The sequence below is a fragment of the Podarcis cretensis genome (genome assembly GCF_951804945.1).
Source record: "Podarcis cretensis genome assembly, chromosome: 9".
NCBI classification, from domain to species: domain Eukaryota; kingdom Metazoa; phylum Chordata; class Lepidosauria; order Squamata; family Lacertidae; genus Podarcis; species Podarcis cretensis.
Window position 1 is genome coordinate 19,458,099 of NC_137178.1, and position 25,144 is coordinate 19,483,242.

The 25,144-nt window shown below is 40.6% G+C and overlaps 1 protein-coding gene across 4 annotated transcripts in view; it reads left to right on the top strand.

Moving 5' to 3' along the window:
- The window catches only part of PDLIM5 (PDZ and LIM domain 5), a 126,850-nt gene that overhangs the window by 78,027 nt on the left and 23,679 nt on the right, over window positions 1-25,144 (top strand). For all 4 annotated transcript variants that reach the window (XM_079990792.1, XM_079990791.1, XM_079990793.1 and 1 more), the window contains 7 exons: window positions 431-541; window positions 1,857-1,961; window positions 2,881-3,009; window positions 4,735-4,944; window positions 6,838-6,984; window positions 8,391-8,528; window positions 16,855-17,039. In XM_079990792.1, coding sequence (XP_079846918.1) covers window positions 431-541; window positions 1,857-1,961; window positions 2,881-3,009; window positions 4,735-4,944; window positions 6,838-6,984; window positions 8,391-8,528; window positions 16,855-17,039 — 1,025 coding nt within the window. The remainder of the gene's footprint in view (window positions 1-430; window positions 542-1,856; window positions 1,962-2,880; window positions 3,010-4,734; window positions 4,945-6,837; window positions 6,985-8,390; window positions 8,529-16,854; window positions 17,040-25,144) is intronic.

The window sequence follows — 25,144 nt, forward strand, 5'->3', positions numbered from 1 at the left end:
TTTGGGTGCTTTCTGCTGGACTGTGCTGGCAATAATACTGCCAGTGAACCACCTTTCAGAGAGCAGAAAGGGGCATCTCTTCCAGCAGGATGCCAGCTGAGCTGGCTGAAGTGGGTGGAGGTAAGTCTATACTCAATCCAAATCCCCCTCAGCCAAGCAAAAGAGGGGTTTGGATTGCAGCCTTGCTTAGTCTAGGTTCGGTGCAAAATTAGTAGCTCAGGATGTATCTTTGTGTCCTTTGGCTAAAGCAATCCCCTTGCCCTCTGTTATCAAAATAATTGAACTGGTTACTGAAATTCTGAACACTCATACGAGCATTTCCTAGAGGTTTAGCAACTCTATTTTATGGAATGTTAAGCTAGATATATAGCCTCAAAACGTGTGACTGGTTACGTAAATTGTGTGTTCTCTGTTACTATTATGAATAAAGCATGTCTACGGAACTAACTAATGGACTGGAAACCCAGCATTCCCATACAGTAGTTACCCAGACCTGCGAAATACCTGATGTGTCAGAACAACCACCGTTGCCAGCTCAAAGGTCTGTTTCTCTGTCCTTATTCCATCCATTCATGGTTCACTGACATGACTAAACTTTATTGTGGAAAACCGTTTTGCACCACACATGAATGCACATGACACTTGAAGAAGTCATTATTATTCTCAAGTAGTTCATCAGACTTGCACTAAATTTGATAATTAAGCAAGCATTATCCTTATCACAATTGTCACTGCTTAATGGCACTGCTTTATCACTGGACCAGTGGATTCCCATTCCCTATTTTGGAAAACGATGGACCCAATATACTCACTCCCCATGAATGGTACTGGGCACAGCCAGCACTCCTGTCTGTTATGTGCATGGGAAGCTGTTAATTGCGAGGGAAGCATTACAGTGGTACCTGGCAAGACGAAATTAATTCGTTCTGCGAGTTATTTGTCTTGCAATTTTTTCGTCTTGCGAAGCACGGATTTTGGAAAAGCTTCAAAAATCACCAAAGTCTTCAAAAACCTCAAAAAAGGCTGCCACACCGCGTGCTATGAGTTGCTCCTTGAAGTCAAGTCGCAACTGCACCCCCTGAATGCACGGTTTTAAGAAAAAGGAAACAAACTTGCAAGACAAAGGAAACAAACTTGCAAGACGTTTTCGTCTTGCGAAGCAAGCCCATAGGGAAATTCGTCTTGCGAAGCAACTCAAAAAACGAAAAACTCTTTCGTCTTGCGAGTTTTTCGTCTTACGAGGTATTCGTCTTGCGAGGTACCACTGTATTGTGAAATATTTTTTTGCACAGGGCAATGCACACAGCAAAAAGCAGGGTGCTGTGGCAAACTGGATTGCTCTTATTCATTAATTTTAAGAGAAACAACAACTTAAGAGCTAATAGTGCGAATGAGATATTGAAGTTGTATATGTGTATTCCAATGGCCAAAATAAAAGTTATTTCTGTATTGGACTATGATTTGTTCTGAATGCCCTTGCCATTTTTACTGAAACTTCCATTATTTAATTTCAAGTGTGTTTTCAAAGCATGCAAAACATACTCCGCTTTTAGGATCTCCCTATCACTGCTACGAAACAAACTTGAAAATTCTCACCAAGGTCTGAATTGCATTGTGAATTCAGCTTTGACTGTTCCAAATAAGTTCTAGAAAATGCTGCAACCTTCTGCTTTGGCAGTGGCTACCTGTTATTGCCAAACTCTTGTAGACTTGCTGTCACCCCAATGGATTAATAGTTTTGTGCACAAATGTCATCTGTCAAATCACATTTAGATGTAGAATTTAACATTTTCTTCATAAACTTGACTTATTCTCTGATTTTGGGGGTGGAATTTAAACAAACTGCTATCTATCAGGGGAGAAGCAACTTCAAATACTTCTGTGGTAACAGATCCAGCTCTTATCACTATTTCTTCAACCAATCTTCCTGGTCCTAATCTTTCTACTACATCTCACAAGAGGTAAATACTTGCTGTTCTTTACTGGATTATTGGTTTTGAAAGCTCTTCCTTTGCCTTATTTACTTCCTGTTAATGGGAAAGTGAGTTATCCCAGTTGAATAACACCTTCATATCCATCAGTGGTGAACCCGTCTTATCCGAGGGGGCGGGGGGGGGGAGAGACATTCCCTTGACAGAAAACTTTTAAGGGCTGTACGTTGGTGGTGGATAAGGCCAGAGACAAAAAGTGAATGGGGCAGTAGGTGCAAATCCTACCTTGGAATATTAGGCAGCATTCCAGCCACGCAAAATTTCAGACTTACCCCCACCGCCTAGCTCTTTTCTTTCCAGACAACCATTACCACAGTTCAAGGGCACATTCCAGCTCAGGCATGAATTGCAGCCAGTAAGGGGTATGGCTTGGGGGAGAGTGCTGGCTGTGTAGAGTCCCAGCTTAGTTACACAGGGCTGATGTTCCCCACCTCAGACATAGCCAATCCCAGAAACTGCCAGCACAAATAACAACAGAAACTGTGTATCCTTATTGAAGTCTATGAATTAGACTTCTGGTCAATCGTGTGTACCTCTCAAATTCCACCTTGGGTCTCCAGTTGTTTTTGGACTACAACTCCCTCATCATCCCTAGCTAGCAAGGTCAGGGATGATGGGAACTGTAGTCCAAAAGCAGCTGGAGACCCAAGGTTGGGAAACACTGATCTAGCCCAGCATTTTGTCTTCTTTGTCGACAGACAGATATTTGCGGATCCTACATGAGCAGAAATTGGTTGGAGATAGCCATGCCTGTAAAGTTTGTCAAATTAACCGTGTAGTATGGGAACTTAAGCCAACTCCAGATACATTTGTGCAATTGCTGGGGGTGGGGTGGGGTGGATACTAAGAGAACTTCTGGTGTTAGAAACTTTGTCATTTTCTTCTTCAGAGAACTTTTTTTCAACAATCCATTGGAGGCCTTGCCCAAGTGTGCACCATATCCACCTGCTACTGTTCATATTTTAAGTGATAGCAGCCAAGTAGCCATTGTGTCCAAAACGGCATCAACCTACACTAGGTAGTTTCATACTAATTTATTACATTCTGTTCAAAGCATATCATAAATTATTTTTAAAAACTGTTTATCACTTATTCTCTGAAGCGCGCAAAATGCCTGTCAAACTTTGGTGAAGAACAGTGAATGTTAGGTTTCCTAAATTTTCTCTCTGCCTGCCTGCCTCTTCTCCCTCTCTCCTCAACTTTCTCCACGGTCCAACTTCCCTACTTCTGAGACCTATCCTACAGCTCTGCTCTACCTCAGCTAGTTGCTCTGCCCTAGCTTCTGCCAACCTAGCAGTTTGAAAGCATACCAGTGCAAGTAGATAAATAGGCACCGCTGCAGCGGGAAGGTAAATGGCATTTCCGTATGCTCTGGCTTCAGTTACGATATTCCATTGCGCCAGAAGCGGTTTAGTCATGCTAAAGATGCAAAAAGATGTCTGTGGACAAATGCCAGCTCCCTCGGCCTGAAGCGAGATGAGCACTGCACCCCAAAGTCGCCTTTGACTGGACCTAACTGTCCAGGGGTCATTTACCTTTACCTCTACCGCTACCTCTACCTCAAGTGACAGTCTGTATTCAGAATTAGTGAGAAGGGGGAGGTGAGGTATTTCATTCTGCTCAGACATTCAATGTGATCAAGAGATGGAAGTTCAAAATGTTTTTTTTACGTATGGTCCACTTTTGCTGGGGGCAACAACAAATGTCTTTGAAGCTCAACCAAAAGCAAATGCTACTTGCTTTCATATCACAGCATTTGTGTTTTCTCCATCACTTCCTGAAAAATTCAAACAAGTCACAAACTATTCTGAATTGGTTCTGGTCTAGAATGTAACTGATGGCAGTGCAAATGCTTTCTATCGGCTAGTCTGAGAACATGCAATGCCCTGAGAAAAGATAGTTCAAATGTTCCTACAGTAGATATTCTGTTGTCCACAAGATGGCAGCAGGGCTCAGCAGAAACCACAGATTTTCTGATCAATAGTTCCCATGAGCATCAACATAAAAACCAAATCTCTGCTTGCAGTGGTATTTCGTTAGACACCCAAGTTAAAACAGCTTCTGTACACGTACCTAATCTTCAGTGATCCTGCCATCTCTCCCATCAGCATGTATAAGCATTTTCGTTGTAAGCCGGCTAGAGGTTTTCTTACGCTCAAACAGTATATAAATTTTGTCAAATGGATATAAGGGGACATGTTCTGTATGACTGTTGAAATTTGCGTTGTGTGTACTCCAGACATATGCAGTCTGGTTGGTATAACACTGGAAATGTTGGCGCACAGGCTTTCTTAAAATCCTACACTGACTGATCTTTCTGAGTTGTGTCAAGTGACCCTGACTCAGTATAATTTTTAGTTCTCCCTTCTGACCATCATCCAAGTTCTGTGTTAAGTATGGTAACATTCAAGTTCAGGGAATGAAATTGGGCGTATAATTTTTGTCAGTTACGAGCTGGAGGAGCGCCATCTCCGGGGAAGGAAACCATGACTGCCTTCGCATTCTCGTTATCCAAAGTTGACTTGAGTTATCCAAAGAAGGGGGGGGGAGGAATTGGACATTTGGCAAATATAAACACCGGATATTTGTATACCACAGGTCTTTTGAACAGATGTAGTTCATTAAAAACCCCCGAAAACCCTATCGAGCACTGTAACTGTTGGTTACGCCTTTTATTAGGTAACATTTAAATAAATAAGTATGGTATTTGTGTTTAATGTATCATAATTCTTGTTGAATTAAGGTCAAGTAGGATAAAAACTGGTTCTCCAGAGCTTGCCCCAGCTGCTGCAAGGTTGGGTGCAAATGAAGCTGATAATAAAAGGAGCCAACCCCTGACTAGCACAGTGGCAACTCAGACATTTGAGACACTTATGTCTCCAATTGCTCCAGAGGAATCAACTTTGACAGTCCAGACTGGGAAATCTGCATTGGTGCCCCCTCTTCCTGGAAGGTATTGAAATCCTAGAATTTTGAAGACCGAATTACTTCCTGTGCTTTTTTTTTTTAAAGGGAAATAAGGCTCCCTGTATTTATTTTGTGTGTGTGCAAAAGCATGACGAGGGGGAGGTGTTGCTTTTATCCATAAAAGTTAAACTGTAAAAGTAAATGCTTTTCTTTCTTAAATCCCAAGAATACATTGCAGAAAAGTTTGTCCAACAAAAACAGAACAAAAAAAAATAGTAAATATGGACGGAGTGACATTTTCAATAACAGTAAGTTTTTGGCCAGGTAAACTGGCCACAAGGGAATTATTGGAAGCTTAACCCTAAGCAATAACAGCAATGCTGCCACACCTCTTCTGATTGTTCTGGGGAGTCTAGTAACTTTGAAAATATATATAATGTTTCTGAATACTAATGTTGCTCAAAATAATCTCATACATTCCCCCCAACCCCAGTTGCTGTTTTTATGAGGGGTCAGCTAATTTTCTTTTAACATCTGAAGTGAGTTATTCATTACAAAATTCAAGCTCTGTGTCCCAATGACCTGAAACCAAATACTCCATGCTTAAATTCATGGAAGACGATCAGAGACGATCATGCATCAAATTTTCTTTACAATTGCCTAATAAAAGCCACCATGCTGATTTGAAGCTTTAAATGAATTATGGAGATACATCTTAAGAAGATCAAAAGGAAGGTCTAAACCTGATACAAAGTTTAAGCTTGCTTAAGCCTATTGAAACCAATGGACTTCAGCAACCCCATTAAAATCAGTGGGGGCAAGCATGCCGCATTCTGTGTTGGATTTAGATTTGGATTCTCTATTGATGACAGAAACTGCTTCAGGCTCAATAACATTCTTAGGGAAGAAAAAGTGGAAAATGCATAAATTCAATCAGCCAGGCCTTGCTGACTTTTCCATACTGGATTAGTAGTGCAGGCTGAACTTCATTTTTGAATGGCTACAATTCCAGTAACTACATATCAAACAAAGATGCACTTGGATATTGTGAGAACTACACTATTGACTAGTCCAACACGTTCAGTACTGCCCTCCTGGTTGGTCGGGAGACTCAAAGTCTTTCTCCAGCCCGAACATCACAGCGACTGATGCCTCAGAGACGTCAGCACACTTCAGGATCAGCAGAGTGTTAGCAGTCAGCGTGACAGACTCAGTAGTGCAGCAATATTGGCTAAACTACTTTATTTACATATAATACACTTGGAGCATTCTGTCTCAGCTCCTTCCTCATCAGCATCAAAGAGCAAAAAGAGAAAGAACACAGGACAATAATTCTACATCATGGAAACACAGTAATACAAACATCCTGTCTCCGTTACTTCCTACTATGTGGAATGAAAACATACACCGTCATTTGATAAAACAATCCCATGACTGCAACACGGGGCAAGAATCCTAACATATACACACACAAACAATGCTGCATTATTGCTATTAGATTAGTCCAGGCAGTCTGTAAGGAGAATGTGAAGGCAACAGTTTTCCTGTTTTGTCTCAATTAAAATATGAGAGCCGTCACCACTGCATGGGTTGAACATGGTCAAACTCCCATTACAGAGCCAACTTTAAAAGTCTCTGAAGCAGTTATGAAAATTTCATTAATGAAATTGTACGCTAGGTGGCTTAAATGTCTCTCCCCCCCCCAAAAAAAATCATAGAATCATAGAGTTGAAAGGGACCCCAAGGGTAATCTAACCCAATCTCCTTAAACGCAGGAATCAACACGTGGTCGCCCATCCAATGTGCTAGCGGTTTTGTTGCTGCTTTGCTAGGAATGAGCTTTGAAATTACTTCTCTAAATGTGTCTTGTATATTTTCTTTCTCATTTCCTTTTTCTCTGTCCTTTCACTTCCTTGCTTTTTCTCCATTTGAACTGAAGCTTCTACCCTATGAAAGAGCCACTGGAAAATCTACTGGGAAGTAATGTAACGTTTGCTCCCATCCCCTCTACTTTACTTCCAAAGGTGGAATCATCACAAGTTAAGAGTGCTGCTGCTGCTGTGTCTGCTGCAGTTGCTGTACGGAGGTCTGGAATATCTTTGTATCTCATGGAGGGCGGGAGGTGGAATATGTTCACTTGCAAGTGGTGAAATTCAGTGGTACTAACTTAACAGAGCTGGTTCAGACGTGATGCTAAAACATTTTGCTTTAGTATTCTTTCTCTGAGGTAGCTGCAAAGATCGTTTCAGAAAGTTCTACATACGTTTTTAAAATACTGCCATTTGCCATGTTGTCTGAACATGGATAAACTGGCTGGTTAATGAAAACAAGCCAAATTCAGATGACAATGTTCAACTACTGTTAATCTAAAACAAGTGGAAGCTGCTATCACCATCATGGCTGCCCAGTAAGAAACCAGAGGGTCAAGGCTCTGTTTGTTTTGCTTTAGTACATAGTTGTGTGAATTCAACCAGCGTACTAGCATTTTACAATACACTCAAGAATCATGGACATAGTATGGGATATTATTTGTCTTTCAAAACCCCACATCATTTCCCCAACTGAGTGAATTAATTACTTGAACATGCACCAGAGGGAGGGAATATATTTTTTAGTAATATAACTCCTTTCAAATATACACAGCAGAAGCTGAAAAGATATGAATTGTAAGTTAGCTCTGCTCATTTATTGAACACATCACACAAACCAAAATTCAGTCTTTTACCTTGGGGTTTTATAATGGATGCAGAATCCAGGATGTGTCACTCTAATTATTTAAATGAACCCATACAAGGTGATTTGGATGCACTTAGCAGTTTCTGTTCATTACTTTTGAACAACTATCCAGCCCAGCCTTCTAATTTTGATATAGTGATGTGTCCAAAACTTGGAATTATCTGGTTCAACATAGAATTTTGCATGCCTCATAATTCTCAAGCAGCAATGTTATTTCCCTCAAAAAGAAATATTTGCAATGAACAGAGAAGCATATGGGAAGAGGGTTTTTTGTTTTGTTTTTGGCTTGCTATAAGTTGAAGCTGTCATGAAAATACAGGATAGAAGGATAGCTAGTAGAGCTTAGTAAAACCTTTGCAGATGCTATTATTGGCTGCTAGGATTAGAAAGCTTCTCAGAGCCTGGTGAGTCAAATTTGGAGGCTGCACATCTTTCCTTTTCTCAAAGGCTCAGGAGCATTGTATATTACAACCAGAATCATGAGTCAGTTTAAAATTATTAGGGGACAGGGGCGGTGTTAGGGGGTGACAAAAGGCCCCTGAAGCCTGGGTCTCCTGCCTCTGTCCCAAGCCCTTAAGTACTTGTCAACACCCCTGTTGGGGGGCTGTGAGTAGAGGGAGCATTGCCTTAGAGTTGACGACTCATTTCTGAATTGCACTGGATAGTTCGCCTCTCACGACTGTAGCATGTCTAGTTAACCTTCTACTTTGTGAGTAAACCAGCTGCCAAAGTAAATTCTCTTTAAATGCTTACCAGACTCTCTGATCACAGTACCTATCGTTCACTGTTGGATGCCCTTCTCATTACTCCTATTATCAAACCACCAACTCTGGAAAGTACAAGACCATCAAGACAATCAGCAAGTGCTTTCGAGATGCAAAGAAACTGGAGACCGTAAGAGTGTGCGACAGGAATGGTTTTGCACTCCTTTGACTTCTTATCTTCTAACTTGTTAATGGACTGTCATGAATTAATTCACACTTACGTATACCACTCATGTAGTACTTAGCTCCAGCAATGGAGGTCTTCTTGCGGTTTATTTTCACTAGTACTGATCAGTCACTATTAGCAAAATATCCATTACAACCTAATAGAATGGGACAGGGAATCTTGCTGCATGGGGGGAAGCTTTGCTTTGTGTGTGTGTGTGTGTGTGTGTGTGTGGAGGTGGGGGGGGGCACAGAACTGTTAATCACTCTAAAAAGCTGTCATTATAAATTGTGCAGGTTGGTGGTGGCCCTCCAACTCGTTTTGAATTTGTGATGTGCTGCATAGCACCGAACCTTTTCCCTTAATTTAAAAGAGGTGTGACCTTTTTGTTAACCGCAAGGCGGGAAAATGTTACCAGAGTGGAATCAATCGTTTTGAATGAGGTACTGGCAACAACTCCATCAGTGAAGAAGCCACATTATTGTATTATTGGAACAGAGAGTCTCTCTTCCTCAGATATTCACTGACTTAATCTTATGAGGCTGTTACTGTCGGTAAATGGGGAGCGAATAAATGGTTTTATACACATTTGACAGCTACTCCATGAAATGTTTCATGTTTCCTTGTGGGGTGGGACATTTTGTTCTGTGTCATACTTCCTGACCACAACTATGGTAACATTAGACCTAACTTTCCTTGGACGCTTTATTTAACCTACAAACCAGACGTCTGTGTTTTGATGGTTTAGATGCAACTAGCTCATTTATTGTGTCTAGCAAACTAGTTTCCTCTAGCTTGGCACACATGGACCATTTCACTATTAACGTGCCTCAGGAGCAGGCATAATTCTGAATATCCCAAGTCACAGTATACAAAGGATTTTGTTTTGTTCTATCATAAATTCCTTAAGAGCAATGAATGTCTGTTATGTATTCCACAGCCAGATGAGTGTCCCCCCCCCCCATTTTTTTGATGCGCAACTTTTCTTTTGGTACTTCATAAAACTTTGTCCTTGTCCCTCCCCAAATCTGGGTTGTTATGCCAGTTCTAGGCCAGTTTTATAATATATGAAAGTACTACCATATGTCTTTCACAATAGTGAGGTGCAGAAAAAGGTTGGAAAGAGGGAACGTTTTCAAAAATCGTAGGCATATGAGAAAATATTATGAAACTACAGGAGTATAGGGTTTCACGTTTCAGCAGCACAGTCAGTTGAAAGCAGTCAGTCTTCAAAGGCTAGTTCTATCATTAAATAACAGGAGTTGTTTTTGTGCTAGTGTAGCTGCATATGTGCTTCCATACATAATCTGCTTTCATACAATTGACCGCTGCCATATACTCTAGTCATGTGTCGGTTGCCTGTGGAATATCTTTGAATTGACCCATCCAGTGCAGAAAAACAGGGGCATGACACGAAAAGTTTCTTTACTTCCTGCACCTCTGAAAACGGGAAGAGTGGTTGGAATGGACGTACCCTTTAGACTAGGACACGAGTGGGGAAATGTGGCCCAGTCAATTGCTTTATTTACCACCACAATTTGGCTACCACTGCCTGTATGTAGATGCAATGCAAACTCTCTGCAAACTGATTTGCTAATTAGGATACGGACTCAGAAATGTGGTTTTTCTTCCTCTTCAGAGTGTGTACTGGGGGAAGGGCGGCTGGAGTCTGACTTGGGGATAGGGTGGCAGTGGTCTGTGAGGACCTGTACCAGCCAGGAGGCAACAATCAGAGCAGCAGAGAAAGCTTCAGAGCTGGAGGAAGAGGAGGCAGAGGCAGGCCAGGCAAGTGAAGGGCCAGGTGCTTGCCCACCCTCTTCTGCACCACAATCTCCCAGAACCAGGAGAGAAGTGAAGTGGGAAGAGCAAAAGCAGCTTCCTTGCAGGTGTAGTCTCTGACTAGGTGTTCACAGCCCATTGGGGAAAGGTACATAAATTGGTGGAGGGGGGGTGGTCACCAGTTGCCGCACCTGTTCCACAGAGCATGAAACCTGGGAATAGCTCCCTAAGCTCTAGATTGGTGTGTGTAGGTCTCCAGAAGTGACTGTGTTATCTTTCACAATAAAGAGTTCATTCTCTGCTGTGTGCATTCTTTGGATGGGTAGCGCCTTTGACAAACATGATCAAATCATAATTTTTAATAAACTTGAATTGAAACCATAGATTAAAATGGAACTGGAAACTGTGATTATGGGGGAACTCTGGTTTCTGTTGGTGCACATTTAACAAAGGAAGGGAGGAGAATTTGCTCGGAGAGGGAAGGGGGAAAGCATATGCTCCCTGGGCTCCAATTTGAAAATTTTGTAGGGACTACAATCTAGTTGCAAAGTCCATTGGTCATGTAATGAAAGAAGGCAGAGAGAACTTTGTGCACATCTGTCCTAGGGATGCATTTCCCCGGGAACTTAGAAGTCCAAGGGTAGATATCTAGGATTTTGCTGCAGTAGCAGCCCAAACACAGGTAGGTGGCATTGTAAAACATGCAAGTATAATTCGCTCTGTTACTTGTACCAGGCAAGTGGCTGCCTTGGCTGCCTTTTAAATTGTGAATTTCCAAACTCCCTCTATTAGCACATAATTGACACCTTTCTAGGATTGTAACACTAATGATTTAGTGTTATGGAGGAAACCATGGTGTGTTTTGAGGAAACAGATTATGCTGCTTCTGGAAAAGAATGCTTTGTGCTTGATGCAACTTGGATTCCCACTTCTCACACCTTTATTGCGTGTGCCCTTTTTAACAGAATCCAAGGCAAAAAGAACTTGAATAGCATTACCCTATTTGTTCTTTTTTACCTCTTTGTGAGCCTGGCAGTTCCTCCTTTTTCCTTATAAACCATTGGAAACACTGTTACTTTTAGCAACATAAACATTTACCTTTGTAATTTACAGCGGAAAGTTTTTTTTTTTTAAGAGCAGAATAGGATTATGGGGTGGAAAGTAAGAATTTCTTCTCCCTTTGTGTCTCCTGTGACCTTGGCACCAAGCATTTTTTTTTATGTTGCCATCATGCAGGCATTTTTCCTCCAAACATTTCTGTTATGCCTGCAAACATTATGAAATGGCAGGTTTATTTTTACATCTGTTGATCTCTGTTTAACATTCCAGAAACCACAAATTAGAGTTCAATACCTCCCTCCTTTTACTGGTGATAAAAAGGTAGAACCATTTTAAATACTTTGTGCATTTCTCTTTGTTTTTAAAAAGAGATGCCTGAAACATAGCAAAAAGTTGATTTTCATTAGAAGCTAATCCTTAAAACAGAGACACGGCTAAGGCTGCAGTCCTAAAGCAAAGGTAGTTAAATCATTGTTTATTATTTATATATACGTATATAGATATAAAGTATCTTTATAACAAAAGTCGAAAGGGAAGCTTGATTGGCAGTGGGGGAATAGAATGTTGGGTGGAGCTAGAGGGAAGTGACTTGTACAGAACATTAGGAAAACGACGGTTAATTATGGTTGAGTAACATGAGGGCTAGCATTAGGGGAATATGGGGCAAACAGATATATATATGAATACAGTTGTACCTTGGATCCCGAACGCCTTGGCTCCCAAACAAATCAGCCCCCAAACGATTGAAACCCGGAAGTGAGTGTTCTGATTTTTTAACAATTTTCAGAAGCCGAATGTCCGGCATGACTTCCGCGGCTTCCAATTGGCTGCAGGAACCTCTTGCAGCCAATCAGAAGCTGCGCTTTGGTTTCCAAACATTTTGGAAGTCAAACGGACTTCCGGAATGGATTCCGTTTGACTTCCAAGGTACGACTATTTGTATAAAGGAGTGAGAATAGTTGCTGGAGAGACAGTATGTTAAGTCAGAATGCTAGAGTTATAAGAATGCCTGCATCTAATAAGTGTTTGTTCTGGTTCTTGTGTTCACTGATTAGACATCTATGCCACAAAGGGGAGTCTCGTTTTAGAAGGAGAGTCTTGCTGCTCTCTAAATCAGTAGGTAGTAGAAGAAGATACCTTAGGGAAAGCCAGGACTCAGTAGAATAGCGTAAAGGATTGACCTATAGTTACAACCCAGCAACAGGTTCTAGAAAGAATCCTACTCAAATTGTGTTTCCCTATTTTCATAAGTGAGGCAGGTGGTTATGGAATATGATCTTTGTTGTGGTGGTGGCCTGACTTTGGAATGCTCTCCTGCAAGGCTCATCTATTTGCACTTTTCAAGTTTCCCTCATGAAACATTGATGTAAAGTTTGTCTGAGCTCTTACGCAGTATGACTGACTTTTTCCTTTAATCTCCCTTCCCCCAATATTTTGCTTTATCTGTCAAGTCTTTCTTCATATTCTCTTTGTCAAATGATATACCATATAAGCACAGTCTCTATCAGCCTGCATTGCAGTTTCCATGGACAGATTGGCAATAGTGGGCAAAAATGTTAAATTTTAGGGAGTGTTGGGAGGCAGAATAAAAGCAAACACCCCCTGGGGGGGGGGGGGACGGGTTGCTGTCAGGCAAAGGTGAACCACCCTTGATATAATGAGAATAAAATTTGACATTTAATGTAGAAAACAAAACTTGAAGGATTGAAGAGCACAAGTCTTGCTGAAAAATGGTTTTGCTTACAGAGGGTACTGAACCGTATTTAAAAGTTAGAGTTAATTGCTTTGTGTGGTGAAAAATAAACTGTTTCTGTGTAGATTTACTTATTTCTGGAATTAACAGCACTATGGCCAGTGCTTAGGGATCTGTATGGGCAAGCTGTCTCACTAGTGGGGGATTTTTGACCAGGAATGTTTGCCTGCTACTCTCTTCTTCAATGCAAAATGATAGTAGTGGCTCTGAACTGTAGGCTTCCTGATCTAAAGAATCCAGCAGATGTCTGGCCTCTGTAGTCTGCCCTGGGAATGACCGCCCCACTGTTTTGCTTAACTTTCTGAAGCACTTCTGTACATTAGCTTCTCGCTAATGTACCAAGTTGCAATCTAGGCAGACAATGGTGCAAATTTGCCCATGTTGAAGTTCATTCCTTTTCACAAAAGAACACCCTAACCTATACTGCGTGATGTGTAACCTTTTAAATTTCTTGCACCAAAGGGAGTTCCTGGATTGCAGCAGTTCTCTGTCTTGTCCCCATAAAAGCCTGAGAGAGTTCATTGTTCTTCAAGAATAGGTAGATGAGGAGGAGGGGAAAAAATCTTTAAAAATTATATGTAGAGATCTACTTTACAGAATTAATACTAGCTTGGGGAAATGCAATACATAGGTTAGGCAAGTGCTTTGCATATTTCAGCTCTTCTGTATCTCATTAACTTTTACTTAAGTGGCTCTATTGCTCTAATTCATTCTTCATTAGTCACTGTCGCTAATTTAGCTTTTTACTAAATTTAATTAATTCTATTTTCTGCATGTTCAAATTATATTTCCAGCTGCAATGCTCTTAACAGTTAGTGAGTTTGATTTGATCTCTGGAGGACTTGAAGCAGGTTTCTAAATCTTGAAGCTGAAAGCAAAATATCCTCATATGTAACCTCAGAAGTCAGACATGGGAAGTATTGATTTCAGGCAAACTGTCAGCATAGATCTCTGCTGTGAATTGAAATGAGATGAGAAAATCATACCCTTACACACCTTCCCCCCTCCTCAAAGTGATTCACAGATCTCTCACAGAAGGCTATTGACTGGTCTTCTGTTGATGATACCACACTGGTCTGGACCACCTAATTTACCATTCTTAATACCCCCTACTGGGTGATTCACTGAGGATGCAATAGAGGCAGAGAGAGATGCTTTTTTCACAGCCATCAGTGCCATCCAGTTGGAAGGGCTATGCACTCGTGTCTCTATTTGATCAGATTCACACCAGAACATGTGCCACCTGCTGTAGACAGTGTCTGGCCTCCTTTATCTTCTGAAGGTTTTCGGTAAACCAAGCAGCCTCCCAAACTTCCCATGGCAAGAGAGGGGGTTTAGGAAGAGTCATGTCAATGACCCTTTCCATCCACTATTCCACAGAAAACCAGGGTGTTGACATGTGGGGTGTGAGCCCTTTTGTCTTTCCTGCTTTAGGGAAGCGCTTCATCATTTCAGGCACTTTTTCTCCCAATCTGTCTCCGGTATTGGAAGTGAGCTGAGAGAAAAGTACCTGAAGTGACAGATCTCAGGGAGGCGAAGTGTCGAGAGGTAAGCTCCTCTCACTTGCATGCCTCTTTGAATTCCTTCCATTTCAATGCACAAGGGACAGACACATGAACAACAAATATGGCTGCCCCATCGTATCTGATTTGGCCCTTTTGGTTACAAAGAGAAAGTAAGAGAATCTGAAGGGATGCAAGATGGGGAAGGGGCAGCAGGAATAGGAGGGCCGAGGGGAAAGGGGCCAGAGCTCTCACAGCAATTACGTCTCCCATCCCACCTTCAAAATTTCCCTGATCTTTTACTAGCTCTTTTGATAAAAGGAGTGTTGGTTGTTTCAGCCTAAAACTGAAACTTAATTAGTACCAACCTATCATAGATAAGAAAATGAAAAAGCACATGGTGATGCATTAAATAATATGTTCTAGCCTGCCTGCCTTGTGTCTTTTAAAAGAAGGACATGGGAAGCTGCTCTATACTGAGTTGGACTCATCCATCTATCTTTGTCTTGGGGTGAGGAGCCTTTTGTCCTCTAGGTTTTGCTGAACTACAACTCCCATCAGTCCCAGCCAGCATGGCCAATGGTCAAGGCTGATGGGAGTCAACACTATCCAGAGGCCAAGTAACTGGCAGAATCTCTTTTCTTGTGGACGTTGGGGATTGAACCTGAAATCTTCCGCATTCATGGCACATGGTCTCCCCCCCCCCCCCGATTCTTAAATGCAATTTGAAAGGCTTTCTTAAAACTACAGATCAGGGAAATTGTATCACTTAAAGGAACTTAAAAGTCCTTTACTACTTTTAATGGTAAAAGATGCATTCCTTTGAGGGAGGTACCCAGTTGCCAGGGGGGCTCATTCTTGAGCTTTTTGCTGGCTGTGTTAAATGAACTTGACAGATGAGCAACTTTGCGTTAGTGTTTCTCAATATTAATGTGGGATTTTCTTCCCTCAAAACACTGTCCCATTAATCAGTCTGACTGATACACAGAATTATGCCAGAAAGCCGATTGCTATGGAAATTAGCGCTTTTTAAGTCGTTGTGCTGCATATTGACAGCATTTCCATGATTACTTGAACGTGATGCAAAGATTACCACTGGGAGGAAGCCCAGAGGGAGTGCAGCAGCAGAAGAGAAAAATGTTTTCTGATTTGATGAAGTACATCTTACAAAAACAGTTCCAACAGTTATTGGTGTGTGAGACCTGCTGCAAATGTTGACAGAGAGCCTCCTTCTAAGCTCGATAGGCATTGGAGTGAGCCATAAATCAAAAGTTTCATGAAAAGGCCACTCTCCACTAAGGCTGCAGCCTTCCCTTCCATTAAAATACCCATAGTTTGTTGCATTGCAGCTGTATGGCTTTATTTTTTACTGTTATCATTCATCTTACATATAGCGTTCCATTCTGTGCTCATTTAATTTGTGTGTAATAACTAGTGTGGTATTGTGAGTGAAATGTCTAGGACCAAGGGGGGTAGTTTTCAAATCCCCATTCGGTCACAAAGTTCACTGGGTGATCTTGGGCCAGTCGCTATCTCTTAGCCTAGCCTAGCATGACTTACAGGTTAAAGTGAAAGAGGAAGAACCATGTACTCAGACCCTAGATGCTCCTTGGAGGAAAGATGGTATATAATTGTAATAGTAAGTAGCAGCAAAAAAATAACAGACTTAAAGCATTTGCTAGTTTCACTTGCCTACTGGAATAGCTTCAAACAGAAAGCCTTGGGTGCATCTGACCAGTGTTTTGATAACAAAAACACTGACTTTTCAATAGTGACATCAGCCACAGTGCAACCTGGAATAAGCTTGTTATTTCCAGAGGTGTAAGCTTATCTTTTAAAAGTATTTTTCCTGATTTGTTTGTTCATTTGTCTTGGGCATTTCAGAAACACTATACCTTAGCATTATGTACCAATTGTGTAACTGATCTCAGCATTTTGCTATTTCAGTGTGTGCTTGGGTTTCAAAACATTGAAAATGAGAGCCGTCACGTTCCCTGAGTCCGAATTGTCATAAGACAAATACATTGCTGTGTGTGTTGGATATAATGAAAGATAAATATTTTGGAATAGAGTTTTGTAATTTCAGATAAAAATTATCCTTCATATTTATGTAAATCAAGAGCACATTCATCTAACTTCATTTACCCTTGTTTTGTGAATGCTTTAAACTAAGGGATAATATTTTGTTTCCAAATAGTGATTCCCAGGAGCAAACACAGTTTACTGCTTACACTGCTGCCACAGTAAGGAGCATGCCTGAAACTCCAGAGAATGGCACACGTGGACCAGTTCCTGCCAATCCAGCATCTGTGCCAGCTGTCAAGCCAACAGGACCTCAGTATGCAGTCAAAACCTCAGGCTGGCAATCTTCTAATCAGCCAGGTACATTTACCAACTACTATTTGCTCAGTTAAAAATGCAAAAGGAGTATATGGAAAAGGTAAAATGATGAGGATAATTCCTGTTTGTAAGTTCGAGTTTTTAGTTGCCTTACTTTGCTAGTGTGTTAAAGGATATAATAAGAGTAGTTACGCGAGTGGCGCTGTGGTCTAAACCACTGAGCATCTTGGGCTTGCTGATCAGAAGGTCAGTGGTTTGAATACCCTCAATGGGGTGAGCTCCCGCCACTCTGTCCCAGTTCCTGCCAACCTAGCAGTTCAAAAACACACCAGTGCGATTAGATAAATAGGTACCACTGTGGCGGGAAGGTAAACAGCGTTTCCATGCGCTCTGGTTTTCGTCACGGTGTTCTGTTGTGCCAGAAGTGGTTTAGTCATGCTGGCCACATGACTCGGAAAGCTGTCTGTGGACAAATGCCAGCTCCCTCGGCCTGAAAGCAAGATGAGCGCCACAACCCCATAGTCGCCTTTGACTGGACTTAACTGTCCAGGGATCCTTTTTTATAATAAGAGTATGTGGCATCATTTATACAATACATACAAAAAAAGCCACCCTTCTCAAGTATATCAGTAATTATTAATATGATGCACTTATACAGCCAGTTCTGTGGAGAATAAATGTTTCCACTCCTATATTTTTTCCTGCAGGAAACTTCTACTTTGACTATAACATAGAAAACATTTAAAAAATGCAATTCTCAAGGTACATAGGTCTGTGGTGCCATATTGAAAAGGGAGTGGATGTAACTGCCCTGTGTGGATGTGCCTTATGGAGAAAAATTCAGAACTATACTTTAAACATACAGAAGCTAACATACTAAAGCAGTTTAAAATTACCTCAGCTTTCTAAGCATCTGGGTAAAAAGGCAAAGGTAAAGGGACCCCTGACCATTAGGTCCAGTCGTGACTGACTCTGGGGTTGCGGTGCTCATCTCACTTTATTGGCCAGGGGAGCTGGCGTACAGCTTCCGGGTCATGTCGCCAGCATGACTAAGCTGCTTCTGGCGAACCAGAGCAGCTCACGGAACTGCCGTTTACCTTCCCACTGGAGCGGTACCTATTTATCTACTTGCACTTTGACGTGCTTTTGAACTGCTAAATTGGCAGGAGCAGGGACCCAGCAACGGGAGCTTACCCTGTTGTGGGGATTCGAACCGCCGACTTTCTGATCAGCAAGTCCTAGGCTCTGTGGTTTAACCCACAGCGCCACGCGCGTCCCTTAAACATCTGGGTAGGCTTGCCTAAACAAGAATGTTTTCAGCGGGTCCCGAATAGCTTGACTATCAACCATCTTGAATACAGGATAGGGTCCCCTTACCTGCTTCTCCAATGGTTCAAGTTGTAAAGCTGTATTTTCAATGGCACTTTAAAGGGATTTGTCCTTTCAGGGGAGGCAGGGAATGTGCTTACAAGTTAGGGGGAAAATCTCAAAGTAAAAGAGAGAACATAAGGTGTTAATGTGCCATGTATTTTTAATAATGCAGCCTTTTGAGCATATGGCTGTGTTGCAACCATTTAATAAACGAACAACTCTTTGGGCTTCAGAGTTGTGGAACTTCAAAGTATCCTCAAGGTGGCAATAAATCATCGTATCTATGCCCCGTTGAACTCACTTTTAGTGGCAAAACGTGAGACGAAGTTAAGGCTGTTTACAAAAAGGAAAAGACGATAGCCTGCGTTGAATGCTCTGTGTTCTTTTCATATATGCTACATTTAACAAAAATGCAGTGTTTGACCTTCAGATTATTCTACTTGGTGGTGGAAAGTTAAGAGTGTTGAAAGTTTTAGTATGCGGTCTTCCATAACTGGTTGATTTTTATTTTTTTTAAAGCATATGTTCAGAATCACATTTCAGTACTTTTTCTCTCTGATATTGCCGCTGTCACTTCTGCTGTTGCCAGCTCAACAGCAAGGGCCACAACTGTGTTAACATGCTCTACAGAAGAGTAAAGATTCTTGCTCCCTGCCTGGAGCTAAGCTGAACTTTACGAGTGCAGGTGTTTTTGTTTGTTTTTTAAAGCAAATGATTGTGATGATGGGAAGCACTAAAAAAATCCACCTTGAAAATTGGGAGAGAGGCATGGTGAATTTTAGAGGGATTTGAGGGCTGGTCCCTATCAGAAAGGAATTTTGCAAGGTGGTTTTGGGAAAGAAAATGCCTTTGAAAGCAGGGATTGCACTAGTAACAGTGATGGTAATCCTGGCTTTCAAAGGATCTCCCCGGTTGGGTGGAAAAGAGTATATCCCATTCCATCCCGGCAGGCTGAAAAACGTCCTTTGAAAGTCAGGATCACGCTTGTTGTTACTGACACACTGTTTGTTTTCAGGAGCTTTCTCTTGGTTCCTCAGCCACCTTATAAAGTTATGTAACTGGTATGGACCAAGCCTGCCTCATCTCTGAAATTTGCCCCATCTCCAAAAAAAGTGGCAGAATAAAGAGGACAATGGCTTAGAAAAACTCAGGCGATTGGATTTGACACAGCACTGCCGCTAATTTATTTATGTTTATAAAAAGATTTATATGCTGCCCCAAGATGGCTCACATCATAAAAACATAAGGAGAAAAATTTGAATAATCAGGGCTGATAAAAGGAGTGACATTTACTGCTCATTATAAAGGCCGATTAAAACAAATAAGAGACTATCGTAACAACTAATATAGCTATATTCTGCAAAATACCTTTCATGCCGGGGGGGGGGGGGAGAGACATTTAAGAGAAGGCTGCTCAAAAAAGGAAGTTTCTTAAAACCGTTTTAAAAACCCACAGTTAAAGGCTATGCCCATCCCTGAGGGCAGTTGTTTCCACAACCTGGGTGCCACCACAGAAAAGGCCCTTTCTTTCAATCTTACTAACCAACTTTACTTCACACACAGCCCCATGAGCAGGGCCTCTTGAGGCACATTTCAAAACTGGATAAGTTTGTGTCTTTGCCGATGGTCCTTCAAACAACCCTCTCCCAAAATGTTTAAGCTGTAAAGGTTAAAACCTGCACTTTGAATTGTTCGCAGAAACACCTCATAAAGCTATTATGGTTCATGACTGATCCCATCATTCTTTTGAGTTGATTCTTATCTCCTACAGCCTTGTTGGTGTTTGTTTGTTTGTTTGTTTGTTTGTTTGAAGTTAACACATTATTTTGTTTCCTGAGGCAGACTTCATCATCACCATCATTTAATTTGTATGCTGCCTTTCCATAGTTAAAAACCATGCTCAAGGCGGCTTACAACATGAAAAGATTTACATAATTACAAACATAATAAAAGTAGTCATAAACAATAAACAATAATTAAAACACCGTAAAAAGTACACATTATAGCATCTAAAAATAAAGATACAAAAATATGTATAAATAACTGCAACAACAACCACCACAACAACAAAACAGTGAAAGCCCCTAAACAATATCCTAGCCAAAGAGTGTATTCAGCAGCCTTAGCTTTTGTAGCTGGAGTCAGTCCGGGCCCCGCCTGCCAAGTCAAGTGGAAAAGGCCTGCAAGGCATGGAGCAGGTCTTCCAGGACTCACACCCAAGATGTCTTTCTCAAGATAACTTGAGAGGCCTCTGAGTAATAAAAATAAGCCAAAAGACACAAAGAAATATAATGGTTTTTACAATCATATATCTAGCCATTTGCCTTCTAGGTGATTGGGCAGGGAAGGCCAGGATTGGTTGCACTTTAAATCAAGAACTAGAGTTTTAAATTAGTGTTAAAAAGGAAGTTGGGCTAGTGCAGAAAATTAACAGAAGGATGACTTCAGTGACTGTGGGAGAAAGATGATTTTGACAGAGCCTCTGCACATTGTTTGAAGGTGGGAGATGACTGACAAGAGGGAGTAGCTTTTGAAAGTGTACTTTCTAAAAGATGCTGTGTGTGGGGGGGGAATATAATGTGCCAGTTCTTCTTAAGTGAAAATAACAGCAGTCACAAAGGGTTGTATCTAAAGGCATTCATGCAGATGAAATTGTCCATAAAAAGGTGAGAAAAATCCACAATGGAAGCATAACAGTGCATTCATCAGCTTGTTTATGAAACTTGTTGGATTACTTGGTGATAAATACCACCTGTGAAGCATTAAGGAGATTTATATACTGATCCTAGAACACATTTGGAAAACTTGAGCTTTTGTGGAAATCTATACCAAGTACAGGACATGCAAAGACTTCCCATTATTACATTTGGCTATTTTTAGCAGCAGATACTTGCTCCTCATGCAACTGCAACTACTTCATGAAATATTTAAGTGCTTTTGTCCAGGTTTTGCAAAATAGTTTAACTGCTAGGTAAAAATAGGTAACTGATTGTCTGGATCTATTTCAGCCTGGCTTCAGGCCCAGTCAGGGCACTGAAACTGCCTACTTTGAACAAAACTTAGTTGAATCCCACCCTAAGACTTGAAGACTTTTATCACAGAAGAGGCTCCCTTCCAAGTTACCTACTGATTAGTTCCTTATAATATAAAGCTTTTTTCCCCGCTCAGTCTCCAATATTTCATGCTTTTTGTAAGGACTTTACATAGCGTTCTCTAATATTAGACTACAAATAATATACTGAGGTGGGTACCCTGTTAGTGCTGCCCAACAGATGGATGCCCAGGAATCTCTCCAGTTGCATCACTGATTCCATCTGTTCAAAATGAAGTACGATAAAAGCATTCTGGTATTCTGTTTTCATGGGAAATATCAGCATCAGTATGAAAATACAGTTGTTTTGGAACTGACAATCAATGCATAATAGCAGCCCTTTTGTGTTCAACTTTGTCAGTTTCTGCTCCGACATCTGATACTCTTTGTTTAAAGATGTTTCTGGTCACAAGTGAATTCAGAGCCTGCCCTGAAAATCCATACTGTTCTAGTAACTTGGAAAATTTCTGAAACCAGAAACTACTCGGAGCTGGTACCATCTGTTTCTTTAAGTCACGTCTTAGGAAGTCTATCTTCACCCATTTGAAATAATCTGCACCAATAATTAGATATCCTAACATGTGTTAGGCCAGAGATTGCCATAACACATAACTGTTCTTATTAAATAAGCAGGGGGAGATTTTAATACCCCAACTCACATGCCTATGAACTCTTTCTGTTCTGGTGATATTTGCAAAGCCCTCGATTTATGTGTCAAAAACAAACATTGGCAGCACTTTTGCTCCAAAGACGTTTAAAATGACCATATTGATCACAGGTGCCTAAAATTCAGGAGTCTAAGCATTCATTTTTATTTTTATTTTTATTTTTATTTTTATTTTTATTTTTATTTTTATTTTTATTTTTATTTTTATTTTTATTTTTATTTTTATTTTTATTTTTATTTTTATTTTTATTTTTATTTTTATTTTTATTTTTATTTTTATTTTTATTTTTGTAAAGCCCAAGATCCAGAAGCAGAAAAAGCTGTTACAAGATAACATGATTTTATCTGTTCTAAGTCTATGTACTATTTGTATAACTTTTTTTCCTCTTACCGTAGTAGACCACTAATTTGGATTTAGCATTATTAATGACTAGATCATTTTCTTTGCAGAAGGCAGTAAATAATATTCTCATAATGCCTTGCAGTGTTGAGGTTATATGTTTACGGGCATAGGGAGACCTTAGGAATATAGAAATACTGATTATGCAGCGCTGGAGCTAAATCATCATTATTTTTTAATCAAACTAAAATACAGCATTGTTGGACTCCTTTAAATGATCAGACCTAGACCTGTTTCAGCAATTTCACTTCTGCATAGATTTTTAAATCATTCTCTGGAACCTGCCTTCCCTTTTTTTGCAGAAGAATAAAAGAGGATGTGATTAGGCATCTCTGCAGTCAACCAATATAGCAAATGTAGGAATAGACCTTAATTCCCTACAAACATTGCATAGATAGTTCAGTAGCAACATCAGAGGAGTTTCATTCTAACAAATGGACAGTCTGGTATTAATAATTCTAAATTGTTTTTCTGTCACGAGGTGGCATACCACAAACTCTCACAAGTTAACTAATGTGAATTCCGACACAGCCAAGGAAAGTATATTGTGAAACCACAGCAAAGCTATTCGTAAATGTCAACTGTTAAAGCTGGGGTATTTACTTGTGATGTGAAATGTCAACCTTTTGAAATCACCGTGGCAGTGGGGTTTATTTTTGGTTTTTATTTCAGGTTTTTTTTTTAGGATTGTGCAAATATAAATGAAAATATGTGAAATTCCTGGGACCACTGGAAGATACAATGGGGGCTATATAATATTTTGGGGGGTTGTATGTATTATTTCATTGGTTTATAAACTGGTGTGGAAATATTTAGCATTATTCATATCTAGGTTCAGGTAGTGGGAGAGCTTTGAAATGCTTGCATTGTTTGCTTCCACAGCCCATTTGCTGCTCCTATGGTGTCAGATGCAGAGGGGATGGATTAATATGTGCCCATATCCTCTTGCTCTTCCCACCCACTTCTGGCAACAGTACATCCTTCCTTAGCCTCTAGCCAGGCACGTCCATGACCCCAATAATTCTGCAATGAGGCTACCCTGTTAGGTGGGATCTGCCGCTATGGGAAATTTAAGGGAGAGAACCTTTAAGCCCTATATGGCCTAGGACCCTCGTACCTATGGGACCGCCTGGAGGACCTTACAGTCTTCAAACAAAAACATCTTGGAGGTCTCGGGCCACAGGAGGTTAGGCTGGCCTCAACCAGAGCCAGGGCTTTTTTGGCTGTGGCCCCAATCTGGTGGAACACTCTGTCACAAGAGACTAGAGCCCTGCGGGACTTGACATTTTATTATTTATTGTTATTTTTTGTTGTCTTAGCCATCCAGAGGGTGCATGGTTCCAAACAATATAACATTTTGAAATGGCAAAATAAGAGGTGAATTAACCCCACTGCTAGAAAGCATTTGCAGCGCTGCAGCACATAGAGACATGCCCCAGGATCAATGATTGATAGAAATTCACCATACGTTATTCAGAGTGCATTCAGACAGTCTTGTAAAAAACAAAAAGTTCTAATTTTCCCTGCTACCCCATGACAAAGAGCGATAGCAAAAAGCTGTTGAGGGTTGATTAGTTAATTAGGACATGATTCTCCATTGCAACAATATACCTCTGCAAAAGAGGTGCTATCAGATCAAAACGGTAGCATTTGACACCGACTTCACATAGGTTGCTATGATTAGACGAGGTGCAGGCAGTTCAAAATCAGCTCAGGTGTTGCTACAGTGCTTTGAAAAGGTGGGGGATAAAGAGAGAAATATGGTCTGATAGTAAATGCACCTGTGTGGGTGTGGATATATATAGGATAGATTCAGTAATGCAATGAAATAATCTAGATCTAGACTTAATACATAACTTTGATTTCACTTCCTACTTATTAACAGGCAAAAAATAAAAATAGTTTACAAAGCTAATTCAACTACAGTGGTACCTTGGTTTAAGAACAGCTTAGTCTATGAACAATTTGGATTAAGAATGCTGCAAATCCAGAAGTAGGTGTTTTGGTTTGTGAACTTTTCCTTGGAAGCAGAACATGTTTCACTTCCTGTTGAGTGTGTTCCATTTGTAAATTGAGCCCCCCGCTTCTATGGGAAAGCACACCTTGGTTTAAGAATGTTTTGGTTTAAGAACGGACTTCCGGAACAGATTAAGTTTGTAAACCAAGGTACCACTGTACTAGTTAGCCTTGCTGAAGTGTAGGGGACTACAGTAACCTCTGTTAGTCTCTTCCATCTGTCCTTAATTAATTTCCAGTTAGGACCAATTTTGCATGTGTTCATTCATGAATTTGTTTCCACATTAAACTGGTTTTTTAAAATGGGGGGGAATCCATCCAAAAATTCATATTAAAATATGTGTTTTATCTCATTGAACATTTTTTTAAATGATTTTATCCTAAAATATATGTTTTTGACACTTGGTACAGTTTGTGAGTCGAGGAATGTTTGTTCCAGGCCATTGTGCTAGTTTGGGAGATGGGAATCAGTTCAGTTCACTTAAAATTGCAAACTGAATGAAAGTCTCTTCCATTCCCTAGTTTAAATATAGTTCAGAGACAGGCTAGTTGATTTACAGTCAGCACTCTCATCTCTCCTTTAGAAAATGTTGGCAGAAGTA